The sequence below is a fragment of the Astyanax mexicanus genome, chromosome 9 (genome assembly GCF_023375975.1).
Source record: "Astyanax mexicanus isolate ESR-SI-001 chromosome 9, AstMex3_surface, whole genome shotgun sequence".
Classification (NCBI taxonomy): Eukaryota; Metazoa; Chordata; class Actinopteri; order Characiformes; family Acestrorhamphidae; genus Astyanax; species Astyanax mexicanus.
In genome coordinates this window covers 29,476,564-29,498,405 of record NC_064416.1, presented here as the reverse complement: position 1 = coordinate 29,498,405, position 21,842 = coordinate 29,476,564, and the positions used below count along the sequence as shown (strand labels likewise).

Sequence of the window (21,842 nt, the reverse complement as noted above, 5' to 3'; positions counted from 1 at the left end):
AGTCAATTTCTATAATAACTAATAAGGTTTAACTTAGATCAATATATCTCGAACACTTAACATTCAAAATAAATTCAGCATTCCTGATGAATCCAGAAATTAGGCTGATCACACAGGTGTATAAAAAGGTGTTTATTTTCTCCCAGCACTATCGACATCAGGACACTTACTGTACACACACTATAAACCCAGTTAATAGTAATATTCAGAATAATACAGCTACTCTTTTATACACTGTACACGCCTCCCTGTATAAATAATGACCTTTAGTTTCCCTTTTTTATCTAACACAGATTTAGCTGAGCACTAATCCCAAATAAATAACAAACGTCCAAACTGAAACAGCGAGGAGGGGGTCAGACTGACACTGTCTGATCAATAGAACATGTTTATCAGACAAAAACAGTACTTTAAACAGAAATGTCAACCGATGAGAACCATCAGACTCATTATAGGGATGGGTTAAACTACTCTTAGTTTATGATCGAGCTCAGGTTAGTCTGTGCTAATGTGCAAATCCCACTCAATTCCAGACCAGCTGGAGAAGTATCTACCAGTAACACATCATCAGTGAACCAGCGCCGCATTACACACACACACACAACTCACACTTTAGCTCAGTGCTCTAGTTAGAGTAAAGCACTGTTGGGACAGGGTTAGTTTTACATGGGGAGGTGAATAATGTGATTATTACACATTATTAGATATTACACATATTAGTTTCTCATTCATTTAAATCTTGTCTAATTATATCACATCATCACGTCTTTTTAACCGATTGTGCACTCCTCAGTTTTATCTTCTATAAAACAGGCCGTCAACATAACCTCAGCTAATGTTTAGGGCTGGGCAATATGGTAAAATGATCATATGATGATATTTAAAGACAATTTCACAATGCGCAATATTAATCGCAATACATGTGATCACAGTCTGCATGGTAACGGATCCTTAGAAAACACTAATTACTTTCCCATACTAAGTACAGTGATTTTTATTCAAAATATATTGCAACTTATCCAATTAAACTGGACTATTTATGCTCTCTGTAACAAGGTACATTCGGGTCAGTGTTCTTCAACCACTGGTAATAGACTCAACGTGCGTAAAAAAAATATAATGTATAATGACAACATGACCTGATAAAATTTTGTCATATTGTCCCGTGTACATTTCTATGTATACTGAGAAATAAATGTATTTTTTCCTGTATTGTGTTTTTGGAGGTGATGGAAAATCATAAATCAAGTAGCTACTCCCACCTCAGTCATTAATATTCAGATTTCTTATCCACTGTAAACTGGTTATACATTTTACTGATTTCATTTAGCTTTAAACATCATTTCACCTCCACAGATAAAACTGATCCAGTTCCAAGTAGATCCAATTAAGCAGTGTTAGTTTATAATCATCAGAAACGCAAAGCTTCTCATAAATTAAATGTTGAATTAAGATCACAGAATCTGTCCTTTTTATTCTGGAAAATTTTCAGACTGTGATTTAAAAAAAAAAAAAAAAAGTTTTCTGGGTTTTCAGTGTTGTCTGCAGATTTCAGAAGTTTCCGGCAGATACAAAAAGCTTCCAATAAATCTATAATGTTCAGTAAGTGTTAAAACTTACAAGCAACGGTTGAACAGGGATCATTTATCACAAATGATTCAGGCTTTGTGTAAGGAGTGACTCCACATTTCTGACGCAACTGTCCAATGTTTCTGATTGTTTCTTAATAAATAAGAAGTTAAGTCTTTTTAGTCCATGAAAATAAAAATCACAATTCTTTCTTTTTCTCTCTCACACTTCAGCAGACTTTGGCAGCCAGCACGTCCACCAGCCTGATCAGGGAAGTCTATTCCCAGGCCAGTCCAGCTCTGAGTCGGGTTGAGTCCAGTCGGGTCTGTGTGTTATGAAGCCCCTGGGCTCAGGGTTTAGTGATGTGGACCTCGCTGGTGCCGGCTCCGTTGGTAGTGGTAATGATGTACTGGGTGGTGGCCTGCTGACTGCTGGATGACTGCTCCAGTGGATCAGTATGTACCTGGCTGGTTGTGGGCGGGGCATTAACCTGTTTACCATCCATCTCAGTCTGTCCCTCAGAGATCACATAGTGTGTCTGTATGGTGAGGAAAAAAAATAATTATACACAAATTAATACCACATAAACAATGATTTACACCTAATCAGGTTGATCAGTTTGAATATACATCTAGAAACAAATTAAGAGAGCACTTCAGTTTCTGAATCAGTTTCTCTGATTTTGGTATGTATATGTATATCTTTGAGTAAAATGAACATTGCTGTTTTATTCTATAAACTACAGACAACATTTCTCCCAAATTCCAAATTAAAATAATGTAATTTAGAGCATTTATTTGCAGAAAATGTGAAATGGCTAAAATAAAAAAAAAATGCAGAGCTTTCAGACCTTAAATAATGCAAAGAAAACAAGTTCATATTCATAAAGTTTTAAGAATTCAGAAATCAATATTTGGTGGAATAACCCTGGTTTTTAATCACAGTTTTTATGAATCTTGGCATGTTCTCCTCCACCAGTCTTATACACTGATTTTGGATAACTTTATTCCACTCCTGATTCAAAAAATCAAGCAGTTCATTTTGGTTTGATGGCTTGTGATCATCCATCTTCCTCTTGATTATATTCCAGAGGTTTTCAATTTGGTAAAATTAAAGAAACTCATCATTTTAAGTGGTCTCTTATTTTTTAAATTGTCAGCTACACGCCATCAATATAAATGTGTTAGATACAATCTTCTGAAATGACTGTGTGTACACTGTAATATAATGTGCACTATGTGTGTTCTGTAAGTCATACTGAAGTAGCTCTCTGATGGTTTCATTGTTTAACTCACCGTTTTGACCTGGTTGCTGTTCACGGCTGCAGTGACAGGTGTACTCGCTTCCGCTAACACATACTGAGCATGAGGAAGAGTCATCATCTGGATCTCAGAAGCTAAATCAAAAAAAAAAAATCAAACAGGGAAAGTACTTCAGTTTAATGATTTAAAAGAGGATTTTAATCAGTTTTGAAGCGAGAAATAATTTGTAACATGGACGTGCTGATAATTGTGAGGGAAACGATCAGTTAGTTTTGTTTACTTATTACTGTTTAAGATCTTGTTTATTAATATGTGTAAATAAAAAAAAATAATATAAACAGCAGCAACATTCAGGTTTACAAACTGAAATGTAAAATAATACAAATAATTAAATGTAAAAAATAAATATGTATATATACACATAACTGTTTTGTCCTTTATGTAGAATAGTGTTCAGCATTTTTTAGTTTAGTGTTTAGTTACACATCCCTTCTTTCTGGTTAAGTGCGTAAAGTCCTGTTTAACACTTTTAGGTATTTGTAGTGTTAACTCACGATAGCTGCGATAGTTCCAGTTGCTGGGTAAATACGCGTGCTGCACCGTTCCTTGCGTCTGATTTGTGGATGTCTGTAGGGACTGGCTCTGGGCCAGAGTGACAGGGGTTAGCTGGGCGGGGCTTAAGTCCTGTGCCGTTTGTTGAGAGGAGGGGCTTAAAGGTTGACTCGTCACCTGATTGGAGAAAGAAATAAAAACTGATCAAATGAGCAAAAATTTGATTAAAAAGGCAGTAAACTGGGATACACTGGTTTACACTGCCTCATTGGTTAAACAGCAGATACACATACAGTGTAGTTTAAACCCAGTACTGAGATAAAATAAGAGACGTTTGGTGAAAAATCAAGATACATTACAGGTCACTAATCAAAGTTACAATCAATCAGCCAAGACAGGATTTGTATCTGATGCTTCTGTTGTTTAGAACAGATGATGCCATCACTCACACAAATCCCTGAACACTTTAAGTGATCTACTGCTGTAACACACAAAGGCACTGTTCAGACTAACAGCCTACATTAGATTTTTGGCATTTCTATATTGTTTCCAGGTTCATTTTTCATAATCTGGACACATGAAATTAAAACTCATGATTTTTTTTTGCAAACTGATTCAAACCACAGTGTTTTTTTTTATTTGATCTGAGAAACAGATCTGATTTACCTGCAGTCTGAACACAGGACTTCATGCTGAGCTGATTAGTGTTTACACTGTTCTCAAAACTCTCAAAAAGGATAGACTAATAAATGTTCTTTTCAGAGCTTAATGAACTTCAGTTTAATAATAATAATAATAATAATAATTTAAAATGAATAATGAGTGATAAACACTGTGTATGCTGATGTGAGCGGACCTGTGCGCTGGTCTGCACCCCTCCTGTAGCTTCAGAAACCTGGATGTGCTGGACCTGAATGGAGTGCTGGGTGAAGCCGTGGGGGTCCTGCAGCTGAGTCATATCCACAGTAGAGTGCTGGGACTGAGGGGAAGAGGCCTGGAGGAAGAAAACATGAAATAAACAAAGGAATAAAAAAAAGATACACAGAGTAAAGGAGAAAAAAATATTATTAAATAAAAAGTCATTATAAATTTTTTAGCATTTAAACATTATTAGACGATTATTTATATTGGATATTCCAATATATTTATTTTTGTGGTGATTTAATATAGGTCTTTTGGTCTGCTTTTACAGCAGGTGTGTGAGTTATGTAAATAATAAGTAATGGTCATGAAAAATAGGAGCTTATAAACGCAAATAATGTCAGCAAATGGATGACAAGCACAAGCTGCCTGTTAAGTAGAAGGCATCCAACATATTGCCAAAGCAGTATTTTTTTATCAAACCAATACACAGTGAAAGTTTAGGGGATTTAAAATGAGGAGTCCTATAGTTAGGTCTTACTTCAGTCATATCATACACAAAATATGTACATGACCTTAATAAGGTCTGCTGACCTCAATATTGTCAATTATATTTTCTAAAATAGGTGAGCCTATTAAAACTGAGTGTGCCAGTATGTCAACTATTCAAAAGCAGTGTTCTTTTATCAGGGAATCTGCAGGTTTGGAAAATATATAAAGACATTATATGTTTTTGAAACAACACTTTCAGAATAATACATTGATAGAAAATACACAAAAAGAAAATTATAACAACTTCACCCAGCAACTACACATTTCACTGTATGGGTTATATATGCAAGATCATAGCACTGATTTGTCAATTTTGTCAAATGGTCTATGAATGACAAATATACAGCATGTCATCTATAGTTAGTATAGAACAGATCTTTACTTACTCTAAGCTCTCCCATGCACCATAAACTACACCAAACGACTATCTTTCCAATAACAAACATGCGAGTCCACGTCTCAGTACAACAAATGCCTCCTGTATGATGTCCTTAATGAGAAGTTTAGTGTTGTAAGGAGCCAATCTGAACCTGATGAGGTTTTATTCTGTGTTGTTAAAAGATATGCTCTTACCGGTGCCACCTGCACCACCTGCAACTGGATGTGCTGAGGCTGTGCCAGGTTACCACCAGCCTGGGAAACAGGGATGTACTGGATCCTCTGGAAATCTCCCTGCACCGTCCGGTAGTCTGTGGTCAGGGTCTGAGACAGCTCAGTCATTGCCTGGGTCAGCAGGTCTGTCGTCTGCAAGAGAAAAGGGGAGGAGCATAAATACTAAACATCTGCACATTATAGAAATACACAAACTGCACACAGTACCACACCTACACCTACACACACGACTGATTACTTATAATAGGGTGGAAACTGTGAAGGAATTAATTTGTATAATATTCACAAAGACTTATATTATATTATAATATAATATATAATTTAAACTCATGATAGTGACTTTGGACCAGTAAACAACACTGATTCTGGTGGCTCAGCACCTAAAAAAAAAAAAACACAGTCTGTGTTTGTGTTCTTACCACGACAGCCTCAGCTGTAGTGCCATCAGTGGTGATGACGGCAGGAGCGCTGCTGATGACCGCTGTGGCCAGAGGAGCCTGGATGCTGTTGGCTAACTGGGCGTATTCTGGATGCTTCTTACGGATGTGCTGCACCATCTTTGTCTGTGGGAACAACATAAATTATAGAGTACACAAAACAGTGATGCAGCCGTCAGAGACTAGGAGTAAAGAACACTGACCCACAACTATTACACACATGTAAACGCACACACGCCTACCTTACTGCTGTACTGCTTGGCACAGTGAGGGCAGCAGACGGGTGCTGTAGCGATAGTGCCCGTGAGCTGGGTGTGTGTGCTCAGCATGGGGTCCGGCTCTCCCGGCCCGGCTGGGCGGAGCTTGCGGATGCTGGGAGGAAGTTCTGCTCCGGGGTGGTTCTTAAGAATGTGTGCTTTCCTCTTACTTGCACTCTTGTAAACCTGCGGATTCAGAACAACATAACACAAAATTCAGTACACACTCACTCAATAAGCATCCCAGTTTAATAGATCAAACATAAAGCTGATACTATCAGTATCTAAAATCTGGCTGAATGACAGGCCCAAATATTTATATCACGATTTATTTTTAATTTTGGTCAATACAATATTATTCTGATGTTGATGTGAACAATGTAAATGTCAAAGAAATACTGCCAAAATGTATACAACAAGGAATGTCTGCGTCCTCTGAAAAATAACCGTTTGTCATCATCATGTTTACTGTGTGTACAATAACTTGGGAAATGAACTGTGTAATGTTAATTGTATGGTTTTAAAATTTTGTTTTATTTAGGTTAGCTGAAAATCAAATAATTTCCCCTTTAGCTCATATATTAAAAACCAATATACACTGCAAATACATTATAAAGAATTGTAATTAGTAGGAGGTGACAGAGCCTGGTCATACGGAGCAGGCTAATGTAAAAGGGGCACGCAGTCACACACACACACACACACCTTATCACAGTACTGACAGAAATAATCCCTGTTGGGTTTAATAATGGGCAGCGTGAGCTCAGGCACTTCCTCTATTCGCATCTCTGGATGCCGCTTTGACAGGTGATTTACCTGTAGAGGACCAAAAAAAAAAAATCATAGTAAATGACACATTTTCTGAAGAATCCTACAATGGTTAAATTATATTTAATATATATTTAGGAAAAAGAGAAGTAAGCAAATAAAAAGAAAGACAACAATAATCTCACCAGCATGCCTCTCCGTCTAAATCCCATCATGCACAATCGGCACTTGAACATGAAGCTCTCGAAGTCGGTGGTGGGCTCCTTCTGCTTCAGAGCTTTAGTGCGGTGGATTCGGTCGGCCTTTTTGGCCTCGCGCTCTGGGTTGTGCATGCGCTGCATGTGTTCCCGCAGTTTATCCTTCCTCTGAGAGAATAAAACAGCTGATCAGATTCTAACAGGACATATTTTCATTAAGTACATCACATAGTGATAACAGCTGATAGTGATAGTGATTAACCGCTCATAGATTTGCAGCTCAAAGCCCAGAAATTTGAGAAATGCAGGGTTTTATACCCTGTTTCTCTGCATACTTGGTTTGTGGATCAGACCCAGGAGTGCTGCTGGGGTTTTTAAACAATTCTTAGGGGAAAAATTTTACCCCTTCCTCTTGTAATTCTGTTCCAAGGAAAAAAATTACACTCTAAAACAAGAGGTAGAGGTATAAAAGAGACATGGTATTAGGCCTTAGTCCAGCAATGACTCTGAGGTGTTTAAAAACTCCAGCAGCATTGCTGTGTCCAATCCACATGCCATGTTTGAACATTCTTACCTTGAACTGCTTGCCACAGGTAGAACACAGGAAGTCCTTTTGGTCGGAGTGGCGGAGCATGTGCAGTCGCAACTTGTCCGGTCGGCAGAAGGCTTTATCACACTCTGTGCACTGGAAGATCTTCTCTGAGTGGAAGCTGCGCACATGTTTCTTTACCTGAACATAATTACAGCAACGGTAATAATACGTAAATATAGATTAATGTTATTTATACTAATTATAAACGGACAAAACTGATTGAAGAATGATGTACACTGTTTCCTCTATATTGCCAGTCCGGTACAGCACCTGTATGAAGTCAGTGAAGGTCTTTTTGCAGGACGGACAGGAGAAGCAGCCGTTGATCAGGTGAACCCCGACGTGCTCCTTCAGCAGGTCCAGCCGGTCGTAGGACTCGGTGCAGAACAGGCAGGAGTAGGTGCGCTGGTCAGAGTGCAGCTGCAGGTGGTCCTCCAGAGCTGAGCTGCTGAGGAAGCCCTTATTACAGTGGTGGCAGGCGTGCCGGCAGCCGTCCCGGCCGTGGTACCGCATGTGCTGGTCTAGTTTGTCCTTCTCGCGGAACGCCTTCCCACACTGGGAGCACTTGAAGGGTCGGAAGGACTTTCTAATAAAGAGGTGCTGCAGAGCGGCATTCTGGGAAAGAGAGGTGGTAGAGAGTTGAGTTTAGGGCTGGGAGGAAACAGAAGTGAGTATGAAAACTGAAGGCTACTGCACAATGGAAACGTCAAATATTAACAAATAAACCAGAATTAGCAATTTTATAAACGCAAAAGAATTAAAAACACACAGTTCATCCCGTTGTTTTACACCTATTGTGCTAATATTAACCAAGAGTGAAGTAATCACATTAATACATCTCATTTCACCTCTTGGCCCAACCGCTTAGACCTTCCATGCACGCTTAGGGGTAGGGTGACCCCATTTTCTTGTTAGGCTCAGTGGTTAGGGGTGCATGGCCTTCCAACCAGAGGTTTTTCAGAGGCACTCTCAAAACATAAGACTATGAGAAGCATGATGGCAGCACAAGCAACCAAAGAAACCCAAAATGTAAATATTTTCCTTGATAAAAATATTATTATTATATTACCGTAGTTTCACTGTTTTATGATGGCCATTTTTCTTCATAACAAACAAACAAAAAAAAAAAAAACGCCTGTAGTTTGTCCACCTTAAATGGTCCAACAGATGGCAGAAGCTGCAGCATTTAAGATGGGAACAACTTTAACAGGGAAAAAAATAAATCACCCCATCATAGAGGAATTAAGGAACGAGAGCAAAATAATAATTAATTGCTACACCACCTGCCCCCTTTCTGAAGACACAAAATGGAAGATTGTCTTCAGCGTTCCACTGCTATCACATTTGCCCAGTATGGTCACCTACGTACCACTGCTAGCAGCCTGGTAATGAAGCAGTTTTTATAGGTTCATTGTTCAGTGGCAAATGTCAAACCTTGAAAGGTTGTCCTAATTCTTAGGAGCTAATTGTTTCAATAAGAAGGGTTACACTCGAATACTACGAGGGAGAGGTAGGGGTGCAAAATAAGACTGGGATTTGGGACTTAGTCTGCTGAGCTATATAGAGCCTCCCCAGTCAAGGTCAGCTATCCTAGACAACCTAATATTAGCAGAGGAGAACATAATTAATTGATGCTCCTACTTCCCGTACTATACCTGTACTTTCTTTTATCTACAGCCAGACTCTGTGTAGTGCATTTTCAATCAAGATGCAGTAGCCTTCAGAAAGTAAGGTTAGGGAGTTTCTCCGAGGTGTGAAGAAATGAGGAGGGAGTCTGCTTAATTTAGGTGTAGGCAGGACAAAAGTAATGACGATGCGTGTGAACTTGTGCCTGCAGACAATGATGATAATCACAGCCATGTTTCATGTTTTACGTTTTATGTCCATTAATGATGAATGCCTTCACATACGTATGCAGAAGATCATATCCCTGTTCTCAGATGAAGCACAGAACCACTCTACTGATACAAACAGATGTGATGAGGATGCAGAAGTTAAACATCGCCAACACCGCAACAAAATACAAGACTGGCACCGCCCGACTCTGCCCTCGCCCACATCAGACCTACCTGCAGGTCCACCTTAACCAGCAGCGCCCAGCGAGAGAGAGAGACACACACACACGCCGCTGTCAATCAACTCCACTCTCACTACATCAGCACTATATTACAGAGATGGAAGGGGCGGGGCTGTAACTACAAATGCCGGTCTTACCCGTATCCTGCGGGCACGTCGTATGTCCTGCGGGGAGAGGTGGGTATCGCCTGCTGACTGTTCCTCCTTGGGGGGCAGAGGAGCACTAGAGGTCATTGTTGATTTGTCGGTTCCATCCACTTCTTGTAGAACGTCAGGCTGGACCACCTGCGTCTCTGCTGCACCCTCAGGCTCTGCCTCTACGGCATCGTCTGCTAGCTCACCCACCTTCAGCCCGTTCAGGGCCCCATCCACCGGCTCCTCGTATGGGAGTTTATCAGAGAAGGGCAGAATGTCCTGCAACCAGTAGATTTAACGACTGTTAATAAAAGGTGGAGCTGGACTGCTTTCTGGACATCATTCTAGTTATCAGACAGTTCCAGATCAAAACAACTTTTCTGTGTTCTCTCTGAGATCTTACCTGGGTTTTATCTGAGCTCTCTGTTGGGGTCTCTAAACGAATAAATTTGGGCCGCCGACCGGGTCGCCTTCCAGCACCAAACCTTTTCCTTCCACGTCCTCGACCACGCCCCTTCGGCCTATAGAGAGAAAATACATCCATTCTCCAAACACAGGGCTATGAGACCGTTGCAAGATAGTGGCACAAGCGACCAAAGAAACCCACAAATTTAAGTATTTTCCTTGTTAAAAATGACAAAATCACCATATTACCATAGTTTAAATGTGTAATTCCAATGTTTTATTGGCCTTAAATGGTGCAACTAAAATAAAATATACTAAAAGCTAATTTCAGCTCCCTTTCACAAAATAATTTAGAAATGTGCAATAATAATTAATTTTGGCACCACCTTCCTCCTCTCTGAAGATATACGATGCCCTAAAGTTAACTAGTTGATCAGCAGCTTGGATGCTGAACTTTAGCGCCACTGCTATAGCTATATCTATTGAGTGCTTAAAAGGTTACTCTAGGTATCCATAGTATTTGTCTGTATTTATTTATACATGTCTGTGTTGTAGTTTGTTCCATAGTGAACAATGTTGGACCTGGAGGACTGTAATTTCACTCCACTGTGTACTACTATTATTGTACTCTTTTTGTAATACTACTATCTTATAATGATGTAAAGCCAATAAAAGCCTCTTGCCTTGACTCAGGACCCCCAGTATACATGTACAAACCATGTATAAAACATAACCTGCAGATGTATTAATATATTACAGTGAGAACTGTAGGTATTAAAACTCTTCTACATCATAAGACTACTGCCTGACGAGTGCAATTTAATGATGAGTGTTTAAACCATATTTATGATTTGTGTTTTCTAGTTAAACATTGCTCAACACTTCACATAAAACTTAAGCTTAGTATTATTATTATAGAACAATATCATTGCAAAAAGATGACATTAGATAAAGTATTATATAAAACATAAAATTAAAAAAAATGTACCAATTAAAAATCATTTCATTCATTAACAGTGGCGTATTTTAATGAGAAATAGTTTTCTATACAAACTCAGTCTGACAATATTTTAATAGATGAAGTCAGAAAATACTGCATTTATCGAAAATGAAATTTCTCTTCGGTGCTTTTTATGTTCAAACCTTTGGATGAGGTCCAACTTGTCGTCGTGCATGTTGAGATGCTGTTGGAGCTGCTCAGAGCTCATAAAGCGGCGGTTACACTCATAACATGGCCAGTTCTTCTCCTGCTCCCGCAGTGCTGATATAAACACAGGAGTCAGAGAATGATTTTCATATAAAAAAAAAGTCAACTGTACACATTAAACTACATTTAACTCAGTAGGACATTATTTTGATATTTGGCCTGTTAAATTCTATTTTTTTATCGTATATAATTATTGAGCAGTACTGTACAGAATTATGTAGGTTATGGTTAGCCATCTAACCAAATAAAAAATTAATATTAGAAAAAAGTATACCAACACTACACAGACAAAAGTATTATTTATTATTTCTTTTATAATCACCGATATTAAAAATAATCTATCCTGCTTTATAATAGATTTTGGGGATTTGTTGTGAGGATTTGCATTCAGCAACAAAAATTCACCAAGTATCATTACAGGGTACACAGCTCCACTGCTCCACAGCTCAAAGAGGCATTAGGAATTGTGCCAATAGCTTCATGTTTGTTTATCTGCTCCAGAAAGTCCCATTCTATTGACAATACTTCTTCTCTACAAGGACTAGACAAGCTGTGTCTGCATTTGCACGTCTGTGTCAGACATACCTTTCCTCTCCTCTTCAGTCACATCATGGATCTTCTTATTGACAAACTCAGCATAAGACGCAGCATACCAGACCTGCAGAAAACATGCACAGTATCAGTTTGGACACATCTTCTCTTTCAATGTTTTTATGTATTATTGTAGATTAATACTAAAGCAATAAGAACTAGTTTGGGTAACTGTTTGGGTAACAAACAGTAAATTGGTAGTCCTCAACAATCTAAACTTTTTCTAAACCCAGTTGAGCTGGTTCTGGATGAGTTCTGGAGGAAAAGTTGGAAAGTAAAATGAACTTGAAGCAGCAGTTTGAGCTCAGCACTACTGGAACTCCTGGAGGACTGCTGGAGAACCATTCCAGGTTCTACATTATGAAGCTGACTGACAGAATGCTGACTGACAGAAGAGCTAAAGCTGCTAGTGAGAAGAAACTAAAATATAAAACATTTTCTGTTTTATTTAACACATTCTACTGATTTTATAGTTTTCAATATTAACCTACAATGTAGAAAATATATCAAATAAAGGGAAAAACACCTAACACCTAAATTTCAGAAGAAAAAAAAGATAATAATAGAAAAAATAACAATAATAACAGCTGAAAGATGTTGTATGTTACACTGCTGGACTTGTGTTTGCTGCTTACCTTCAGCTCCTGCTTGGGCTGGATGTTCTTGATGGTGGTGTAGAAGATGTCAGAGCCGTACTGATACGCCACCAGGTTCTGCTCCAGATGGTTCTCAGCAGGCCGAACAAACATCATCCAGTTACAGCGATCCTCATCAGACAGATCCAACCACAAGTCCTCCGCCCTCGCACCATCCTTCTCTGGATCTAACATGCATAACTAACACACACAGACTTTACAGTAAGCTCATGATTCCTGTATTATAATATTATCCTGTATTATAGTTTTGCACAAAAAAAATACCTGCCCTCCTTTAATGCAGATAAGTAAAATTGGATCTGATCACAGTGGGGATGTATTTTAATTATTAGTGGTAACAGAATCCAGTTAAAATAGATCCAGATGCTAACTAAATGCAAATGATACTGTCAAGAGTATGAAGGCCCTGTGTGCAAACTGGATCAGTTAAACTTTAAACATTATCATGTGATTCTACTGCGGTTTAAGTAAAATTAACAGTAAATTAGATTGAACAGATTAATCCTACTTTGAGCTGGAATTTTCTGTCCTGCAACTCGCTCTGTGGTACCAGTGGTCCCTCTACAGGCCCGAACTGGGTGCGTTTGGGAATCCGCCTTTTAGAGAAAACTCCACCCATGAAGTGGTCGACGTACAGAATGAGGGGTAGACTGGCCCGCGCTCTGGACACCACCGGCCTGTTAGTGATGGGGTGGAGAGGACCGTGCTTCAGACACGGACCAGAGTTGGCATTATTACACTCCTCACACCCTGAAATAAATAAGAAAATACAATAACACATAAAAAAAAAAAGTTAAGAAAAAAAATTCAAGAGCTTTAAAAATATCCTCAAGAGCAGTCACAAAGAAAATCAAAACCATTATGGCGAAAATGGCTCTCATCAAGACCAAGAGTTACCTCTGTAAGGATTATCAGGTTAGCAGTCTCCAAACCACTAGTTAACAGCACCCCAGATAAAAGCACCTAAATACACTTCAAAGTTACTACATGATTTATTATGTGTTCTTTCATAGTCTGGACGCCCTCAGTATTAATTTACAATGTAGAGAAAAATAAAAAAAAATAAGAAGGGGTGTCCAAACTTTTGAATGGTACTGTATATAGAACTATACTTTGTATACTATACTATACTCTTTTTATGCTAACTATATACTACTCTTATATACACTCTTTACACAGCAGGAACTAAAAAACAGAAGTGGATGCAGAAAAGTCTTTCCCTAGCCAATAGATACACCACTGCCGTGGCTCCACACTTACACAGATGTTGAGGAGTAAAAGGTTGAGGCGGCCTCGGTTCCCAATCTTCCATTTCAGAATCGTCTCTATCATCGTCATCATCATCCTCCTCATCTTCATCCTCTGAGTCCACAGTGGAGTCTGTGGCACCAAGAGGACTGGTCGCAGGGTCCGCCATGGTAGTGAGAGCAGCACTGGCCTGAAAAAATAGAGACATAACTAAAAAGCTAAAAAAACCTTTACTTAAAACTTTAACAGAATCAACATTGACATGACAACAATGTTCGACAGAGTCTGTATTAATGAGGAGACCTCCTCTTCTCATAATGCTCAACCCAGCGTCCATACAAGAGCCAATCTTGCAGCATATTAGTAGGGAAATCGCCCCTCAATAAGGAGATCTGTGCAGGCGCAGTAGTCAGAACAAGCGCTCAAAAAAAAGGTCTAACAAATATCATAACAATAAAAATATCAGTATATGACGCCACATAGACAATGAGTCTCAAATAAAACCATTATAACACAATTGTGATATTTTGTCCCACCCCCATGACAGTTATTTTAACGTGGTCCTGCAAAATTCCATGAAGAACAGGTACATTCAGCAGTTTTAACAGAAGAAATTAGGCCTGTCCCAGTATAACTATTAGTTCCGAACGAAGTGATTCACGGGTTTATTTTTTTTTTTACACAGACTTTTACCACTGTCTTCTGTCTCACCTGTGTCACAGGCTCCAGTATAGCCTGAGGGGCATCTGCTACATTACTGAGCACATGCAGATTGGCAGCATTCATGTTCTGCCCACTGGGCAGCAGCACTGTGACCTGAGGAAGGAAAAAAATCAGTGAAAAACCAATGTAAAGATAATAATAAAAATAATATTCTCACAAGCCCCCCCCCCCTATCACATAACCCAAGCATACTGCATACCTGCTGAGTTGTGCCATCCTGCTGAATATAAGCCACTTGAGGTTGGTCTGCAAACACAGCCTAAAAAAATACATTTAGAAACTCAATTAAAGCATTCGTTTTGGCACAATGCTAAATTAATAGCCCCTCAGGGCTGCACAAGAAAAAATATGACAATTTAATTTCTGTATGCAAGTGTAACCCTAGTCTAACTGTATGCAAGTGTAACCCTAGTTTAACCCTAATTTCCATTACTTTCATTCTTCAGTGGAAAAACTAAAGAAGCTCAGTTTAGACAACAAACACAAGAAATACATATGTGAAATGCGCGTGTTCACCTGTGCTCCATCTGCAGGGTGTATGTACACCAATGTGTGCTCGGCCGACTCCACCGATGTGTAAGAGTTTCCATCTGCGGTGTAGACAACCTGCTGCTGCCCTCGGTCCGGCTGGTCTCCACTGTACACAATCTGAGCCACTGCACCACCCTCAAAATGAACCTACGCGTGATCACAGAACATACAGTAACATAGCAAAACTTCATACAAGACTAATCATCTATCATCTAATCATCTATCTTATGTAGCCTAGGTAAATAACACATTTAAGTACTACGGATCTGTGAGCGCAGACAGTAAATCAACTGTTTTATGTGAGGAACATATTATTAAGTTGGCTTGGAAAAGCCAACTTATTGTTCTTCGTAATCTTCTTATTATTATTCTTCCTCACTTTTGTTAAACGCTACTCCTCCTAGGGCTTTTAACGTAGAATCACGAAACTTTCAGGGATCGTGGGACCTATAGTGAGTTACGTTGCTTGTGCTTTTTGGAGCGATATATCGTACGGTTTTCGTAAAAACTTCGTAAACGTACGCCCTTTTTTCCATAGACAATGAACTAGAAGATTTTTGAACGGCTGTGAACGTCACAATTTTTGAGATATGAAGACGAAATTCGGATGGTCTATAGAACTTAGTGAGTTCTTTCCGAAAATATGCTTTACGAAACGATACGTCGTACGGATTTCGTACAAATGTCGTACGAAGTTTTCCCATAGAAATGAATGGGGGGCCCAGAGTTCCATCTCACACACGAGCAGCTCTGCGCACGGAACCCCTTCTCTCCCCTGCTCCTCCAGTACTGTGAGTGTATGGAGGAGCTGCTGTATGGAGCAGCTATCAGTCAAAAGTTTGGACACCCCGGCACCCCAGCCAGGTTTTAGCAACCACCTATTAACTGCTTAGCAACCAGTTAGCAACACCTTAGCAACCACCTGGAAAACGTTAGCAACTGCCTAGCAACCACTTAGCAACAACTTAGCAACCACTTTAGAAATTATAGCAACTGCCTAGCAACCAGTTAGCAACCACTTAGCAAACACCTGGAAAACGTTAGCAACTGCCTAGCAACCACTTAGCAACTGCCTAGCAACCACTTGGAAAACGTTAGCAACTGCCTAGCAACCACTTAGCAACTGCCTAGCAACCACCTGGAATACGTTAGCAACTGCCTAGCAACCACTTAGCAACCACCTGGAAAACATTAGCAACTGCCTAGCAACCACTGAGCAACCACCTGGAAAACGTTAGCAACTGCCTAGCAACCACTTAGCAACTGCCTAGCAACCACCTGGAATACGTTAGCAACTGCCTAGCAACCACTTAGCGACCACCTGGAAAACGTTAGCAACTGCCTAGCAACAACTTAGCAACTGCCTAGCAACCACCTGGAAAACGTTAGCAACTGCCTAGCAACCACTTAGCAACCACCTGGAAAACGTTAGCAACTGCCTAGCAACCACTTAGCAACTGCCTAGCAACCACCTGGAAAACGTTAGCAACTGCCTAGCAACCACTTAGCAACCACCTGGAAAACGTTAGCAACTGCCTAGCAACCACTTAGCAGCTGCCTAGCAACCACCTGGAATATGTTAGCAACTACCTAGCAACCACTTAGCAACCACCTGGAAAATGTTAGCAACTGCCTAGCAACCACTTAGCAACTGCCTAGCAACCACCTGGAATACGTTAGCATTTGCCTAGCAACCACTTAGCAACCACCTGGAAAACGTTAGCAACTGCCTAGCAACAACTTAGCAACTGCCTAGCAACCACCTGGAAAACGTTAGCAACTGCCTAGCAACCACTTAGCAACCACCTGGAAAACGTTAGCAACTGCCTAGCAACCACTTAGCAACTGCCTAGCAACCACCTGGAAAACGTTAGCAACTGCCTAGCAACCACTTAGCAACCACCTGGAAAACGTTAGCAACTGCCTAGCAACCACTTAGCAACCACTTAGCAACTGCCTAGCAACCACCTGGAAAACGTTAGCAACTGCCTAGCAACCACTTAGCAACCACCTGGAAAACGTTAGCAACTGCCTACCAACCACTTAGCAACCACCTGGAAAACGTTAGCAACTGCCTAGCAACCACTTAGCAACCACTTAGCAACTGCCTAGCAACCACCTGGAAAACGTTAGCAACTGCCTAGCAACCACTTAGCAACCACCTGGAAAACGTTAGCAACTGCCTACCAACCACTTAGCAACCACCTGGAAAACGTTAGCAACTGCCTAGCAACCACTTAGCAACTGCCTAGCAACCACCTGGAATACGTTAGCAACTGCCTAGCAACCACTTAGCAACCACCTGGAAAACGTTAGCAACTGCCTAGCAACCACTTAGCAACTTCCTATTAACCACCTGGAATATGTTAGCAACTGCCTAGCAACCACTTAGCAACCACCTGGAAAACGTTAGCAACTGCCTAGCAACCACTAAGCAACTGCCTAGCAACCACTTGGAAAACGTTAGCACCTGCCTAGCAACCACTTAGCAACTGCCTAGCAACCACCTGTTATATGTTAGCAATTGCCTAGCAACCAGTTAGCAACAGCTTAGCAACCACCTGGAAAACATTAGCAATTGCCTAGCAACAGCTTAGCAACCTTTTCAGAAATAATAGCAACCGCCTAGCAACACATTAGCAATCAAAAGTTTAAAAGTTTTAAGATTTCAGCATTTAAACAAGCGTTTTTAGATTTCAGCATTTAACCAAACGTTTTTAGATTTCAGCGTTTAACCAAACGTTTTTAGATTTCAGCGTTTAACCAAATGTTTTTAGATTTCAGCGTTTAACCAAACGTTTTTTGATTTCAGCGTTTAATCAAACATTTTTAGATTTCAGCGTTTAACCAAATGTTTTTAGATTTCAGCGTTTAACCAAACGTTTTTAGATTTCAGCGTTTAATCAAACATTTTTAGATTTCAGCGTTTAACCAAATGTTTTTAGATTTCAGCGTTTTTAGCATTTAGCGTTAACAGCAAATCAATGACTCTTCACACTCTTCAGACGGAAAAAGCTTAGCAACCATTTTAACTTTTTAACGTTATTAGCGTTCTTTTCCAAGCCAACTTAAAGTTCGTTCACGAACTTTACCTTTTCTAGTTATTATTATTATTATTATTATTATTATGGAAACATATGTATGTAGTGTCGTACCTGTGGGGGATTGCTGGTCTCACTGTTTGTGGTTTGACTCCACACAGGGGAAGATTCCTGTTTTGCCTCCATGGCAGATTTTTGGAGGACAACCCAAAATTGCCCCCCACACCTATAGTCTCCTCATGGACCACCGACAAGCATCCAGGGGGTGCAGTAAACTGGAGCACAGCACCTGATAACACAAACAATAAAACACAAAAACATTTTTAAAAAAATACACAAAATAGTTAGTAGACATAGCATTATGACAGCAGAGAAAACCTTACAAGCTTTTAAACTGAAAATTCAGTGAAACAATTTATGCATTAAACAACTGGTATAGAAGACAGACTGGAATGGGAAGGCTTGTGCTTTCTTTATTTTATTACTGTATGTTTTACAAATACCTGTTTATAAAAAAGTTCATAGCTGCTCATAACTTAATTTTATTCTTATAACTGTAGATGGATCAGTCAGTCAGCTGAGAGGATTTGTAAAGATTAAGTTAAAGAATTTAATAAGTTTTACCTGGCACTTGATAAATATGCTGGTTACTGAAGGCAGAAAGGGAGAGTAAAAAAAACAGTCAGTGTGCTTGATGTACTGAACTTGGATTTCTTAATATTGTCTTGTGTGAAAATATTTTAAAAAATAAAACGAATAAGTCTATTTTGTATTTGTTTTGTTATTTACTGTATTTAGTTTTAATTGTTAGTTTGCAGTTTTTATGCTCAACTTCAGTTTTGTGGTAGATTTTAATATTTTTATTATTTTATGCAAACTGTAGTTACTTTTTATTAAAAAAAATGTTTATGAGATACAAACATTGTTGCTTCTACTTAATGTATAAAACTGTTCATTTTCTACTAAATAAACCTTAAACAGGAATGCAACAACAGAACAACTGCACATATGTTTGTACACATTTAATCTCAGTCCTTGAGCAACTTATATAGGAGCTGTTACCATTGCTTGTCTCTGTTCTTGACCCATTGTTAGTGGATAGGTAGTTGTTACATCAGATTTGTACTGTGATATATAGCATCCCCGGACCATGATGTTGCCAACCCGTTTCACCATGGGGATGATATGTTTAGAGTGATGTGAGGTGTTAAGTGTCCTGCCATAAATAGTGTTTTGCATTTAGTTCCAATAATTTTACTTTGGTCACAGTTGACCACAGCGCCTTCTTCCAGGTGTGTGGTTGCTGTGAGTTTACAAAAAGAATGTAAGAATATAAAAAGCCAATTGCACTTCTTTACATATTCTTGCACATACCGCTCTGGAACAAATTAAGAGAACACTGTAGTTTCTGAATCAGTTTCTCTGTTTTTTCTATTTATAGGTATATGTTTGAGTAAAATGAATGTTGTTGTTTTTTTTATATATATAAACTACGGACAACATAAAAGCATTGTAATTTAGAGAATTATTTGCAGAAAATGAGAAATGGCTAAAATAACTAGATGCAGAGCTTTCAGACCTCAAATAATGCAAAGAAAACAAGTTCATATTCACAAACATTTAATTCAGAAATCAATGTTTGGTGCATCTTGACATGCATCTTAGCATGTTCTCCTCCACCAGTCTTGCATATTGCTTTTGGATAACTTTAATTCAGCTTGTTTTGATGGCTTGTTTTAAGCCATCTTCCTCTTGATTATATTCCAGAGGTTTTTAATTTGGTAAAATCAAAGAAACTCATAATTTTTAAGTGGTCTCTTATTTGATATACAGCTGTATACTTTTTTTATTCATGACTCACTTACGCCTTATTTGTATTGGACGTAGCTTTGCCATATAACATTATATTAAAGATAAATAAGTGCATGAATAAAAATGCTATGGTATGGAAAGAAAATTGGTTTGTTGCCTGAGGAATAGATATTTTAATTTTGTTTTTACTTCACAGTTTCTTTTTACGTTGTGTTGGTATGTCATATAACTTAAACACCCCATAAAATATAATAATATAGGTTAGTTTGTGTGAGTATAAGGTAGAAAAATGTTGAGAAACTCACGGATTAACCTATATATAACGTAATACTTTTCCCTAACTGTAATTTTAAGGCACTGTAGATAGATGTAGCTAACATAGGTTTAATTAATGTGTACGCGAGTTAGCTTTGCTGCTAGCTCTATCATTATTGTAGAGACAGAAAACATTGGCTAAGTTCAGAAAATTAGACACGTTTCCTGAGATAATGAGCTAAATTCTGGACGGTTTAGTAGCTAAATGAGTAAATGAGTAAGGGTCGTGCTGCTGCTGCTACTAATTGAGAGCTGCTTTAACCAAAATACAGCAGCGGCAGCGGCAGCGGCGGCGTGCAGCTCCTCCAGACGGGGCGGTCAGTCTAATTATTCGCCGGGGGAAAGCGGGACAGGCGGGAAGAACCGGGCCAGCGACCACCAGGGAGATAAAGCCGTACAGCTACAAAAACACGGCCTTACTCAGAGTGTGGATCAAAACCATGTATATAATAAAGCGTGTTCGTGTGATACAGAGGAGTGGGTGATTCTCCGCTCTCCCCCCGCTCTGACCCTCAGGTTCGGAGTTCCAGCCGGACCATACCACACAAAGCGGAGCTGCAGAAAGGCGGGCATTCACCGCACCACTACAGCAACATTACTGCAGATAACCTCCCACACACAGCCATTAACACTGCGGAGACCATCACACCTCCTGCCTCCCAACGGATTAGGACATTACCACAGTTCTGACCGAACAGATCGGGTTTTAAATCGATTCTAAATATCAGTCCTGAACCCTCCGCTCCCTGCGTATAGTCCAGCCCAGCGCGGAGCCGCCGTCTCCGCAGAGGAGGGAAGGCAGATCGCCATTTTGGGTGGGTCCAACAACAACAGGCTCGCAGAACAGACCGGACAAACCCCGCGAATAAATTGCCCACATAAAACACCCAGCCGGCCGCCAGGTCTCCAGAAATACTCACAGAGAGATAACCTCCAAGCTGAGATTCGCGTTGCGGGTCGATTTCTCTCCACTTTCTGATATTTTAACCTAATCCTCCAACCTAGTCTTCCCTCAGAATGGTAGCTGCAGAGATGGCCGCGCTGCATATATTAACATAATCTGCCTAGCAACAGCAACACGCGGGGACTTCAGATTTTATATTTCATTTAACTGCTAATATTTCTGGTAATGTTTCAGCAGTTCGTTTCTGTCACAAATATCAATATTGGTATTTCTTATCTATCATAATTAAGTTTATTTAAGTGAATGTATTTTATTTGGACTACAGTATCGTTATTTTTGCACAGTGAAGCGCGGGAGTCGTTCCGCACCCGCACGCATGACCAATCAGAAAAATCCGCCGTTTCTATTAACCAATGAAAAAAGATCTGCGATAGGAAGAAGTCGTAGTCCCCACTTTACCCCGCCCTCTTCTCTATTCGAGCTAGGAATTTGCTAGAAGATATAATAATGAACATTATTTTGCTGCGATTTTATATTTA

The 21,842-nt window shown here is 39.5% G+C and overlaps 1 protein-coding gene and 1 long non-coding RNA gene across 3 annotated transcripts; both read right to left on the bottom strand.

Annotated features, from left to right (window-relative positions):
* Positions 1 to 119: 119 nt before the first annotated feature.
* On the bottom strand, positions 120 to 21,505 carry prdm10 (PR domain containing 10). Of its 2 annotated transcripts, none has more exons than XM_007259540.4 (23): positions 21,320 to 21,505; positions 18,387 to 18,561; positions 15,217 to 15,378; positions 14,900 to 14,959; positions 14,689 to 14,793; positions 13,990 to 14,167; positions 13,238 to 13,479; positions 12,709 to 12,909; positions 12,068 to 12,140; positions 11,419 to 11,536; positions 10,274 to 10,391; positions 9,874 to 10,149; positions 7,930 to 8,274; positions 7,642 to 7,797; positions 7,056 to 7,235; positions 6,808 to 6,918; positions 6,088 to 6,288; positions 5,828 to 5,971; positions 5,370 to 5,540; positions 4,240 to 4,377; positions 3,386 to 3,560; positions 2,865 to 2,965; positions 120 to 2,107 (listed from the first exon to the last, which is right to left on the bottom strand). In XM_007259540.4, the coding sequence occupies exons 2-23, from the start codon at positions 18,456 to 18,458 to the stop codon at positions 1,919 to 1,921; spliced, it is 3,516 nt and encodes a 1,171-aa protein (XP_007259602.3). In that variant the 5' UTR covers positions 18,459 to 18,561; positions 21,320 to 21,505; the 3' UTR covers positions 120 to 1,918. The 2 variants fall into 2 exon arrangements, with proteins under 2 accessions (XP_007259602.3, XP_049339430.1); XM_049483473.1 differs by lacking the exon at positions 21,320 to 21,505 and adding an exon at positions 18,897 to 19,004.
* LOC125804563 (uncharacterized) lies at positions 16,183 to 17,032 on the bottom strand. The gene is made up of 3 exons (XR_007440672.1): positions 16,907 to 17,032; positions 16,402 to 16,680; positions 16,183 to 16,369 (listed from the first exon to the last, which is right to left on the bottom strand). It is a non-coding gene; the product is annotated as an uncharacterized LOC125804563 (long non-coding RNA).
* Positions 21,506 to 21,842: the final 337 nt, after the last annotated feature.

What these genes read in the sequence shown, in the direction of transcription:
- prdm10 (XM_007259540.4), bottom strand. Translation starts at nt 18,458, where the DNA reads ATGGAGGCAAAACAGGAATCTTCCCCTGTGTGGAGTCAAACCACAAAC. An exon ending in AGCCCAAGCAGGAGCTGAAG is followed by an intron (nt 12,141 to 12,708) that starts GTAAGCAGCAAA and finishes TGTTTTCTGCAG; the next exon opens with GTCTGGTATGCTGCGTCTTA. An exon ending in CCAAGCAGTACAGCAGTAAG is followed by an intron (nt 5,972 to 6,087) that starts GTAGGCGTGTGT and finishes TTGTTCCCACAG; the next exon opens with ACAAAGATGGTGCAGCACAT.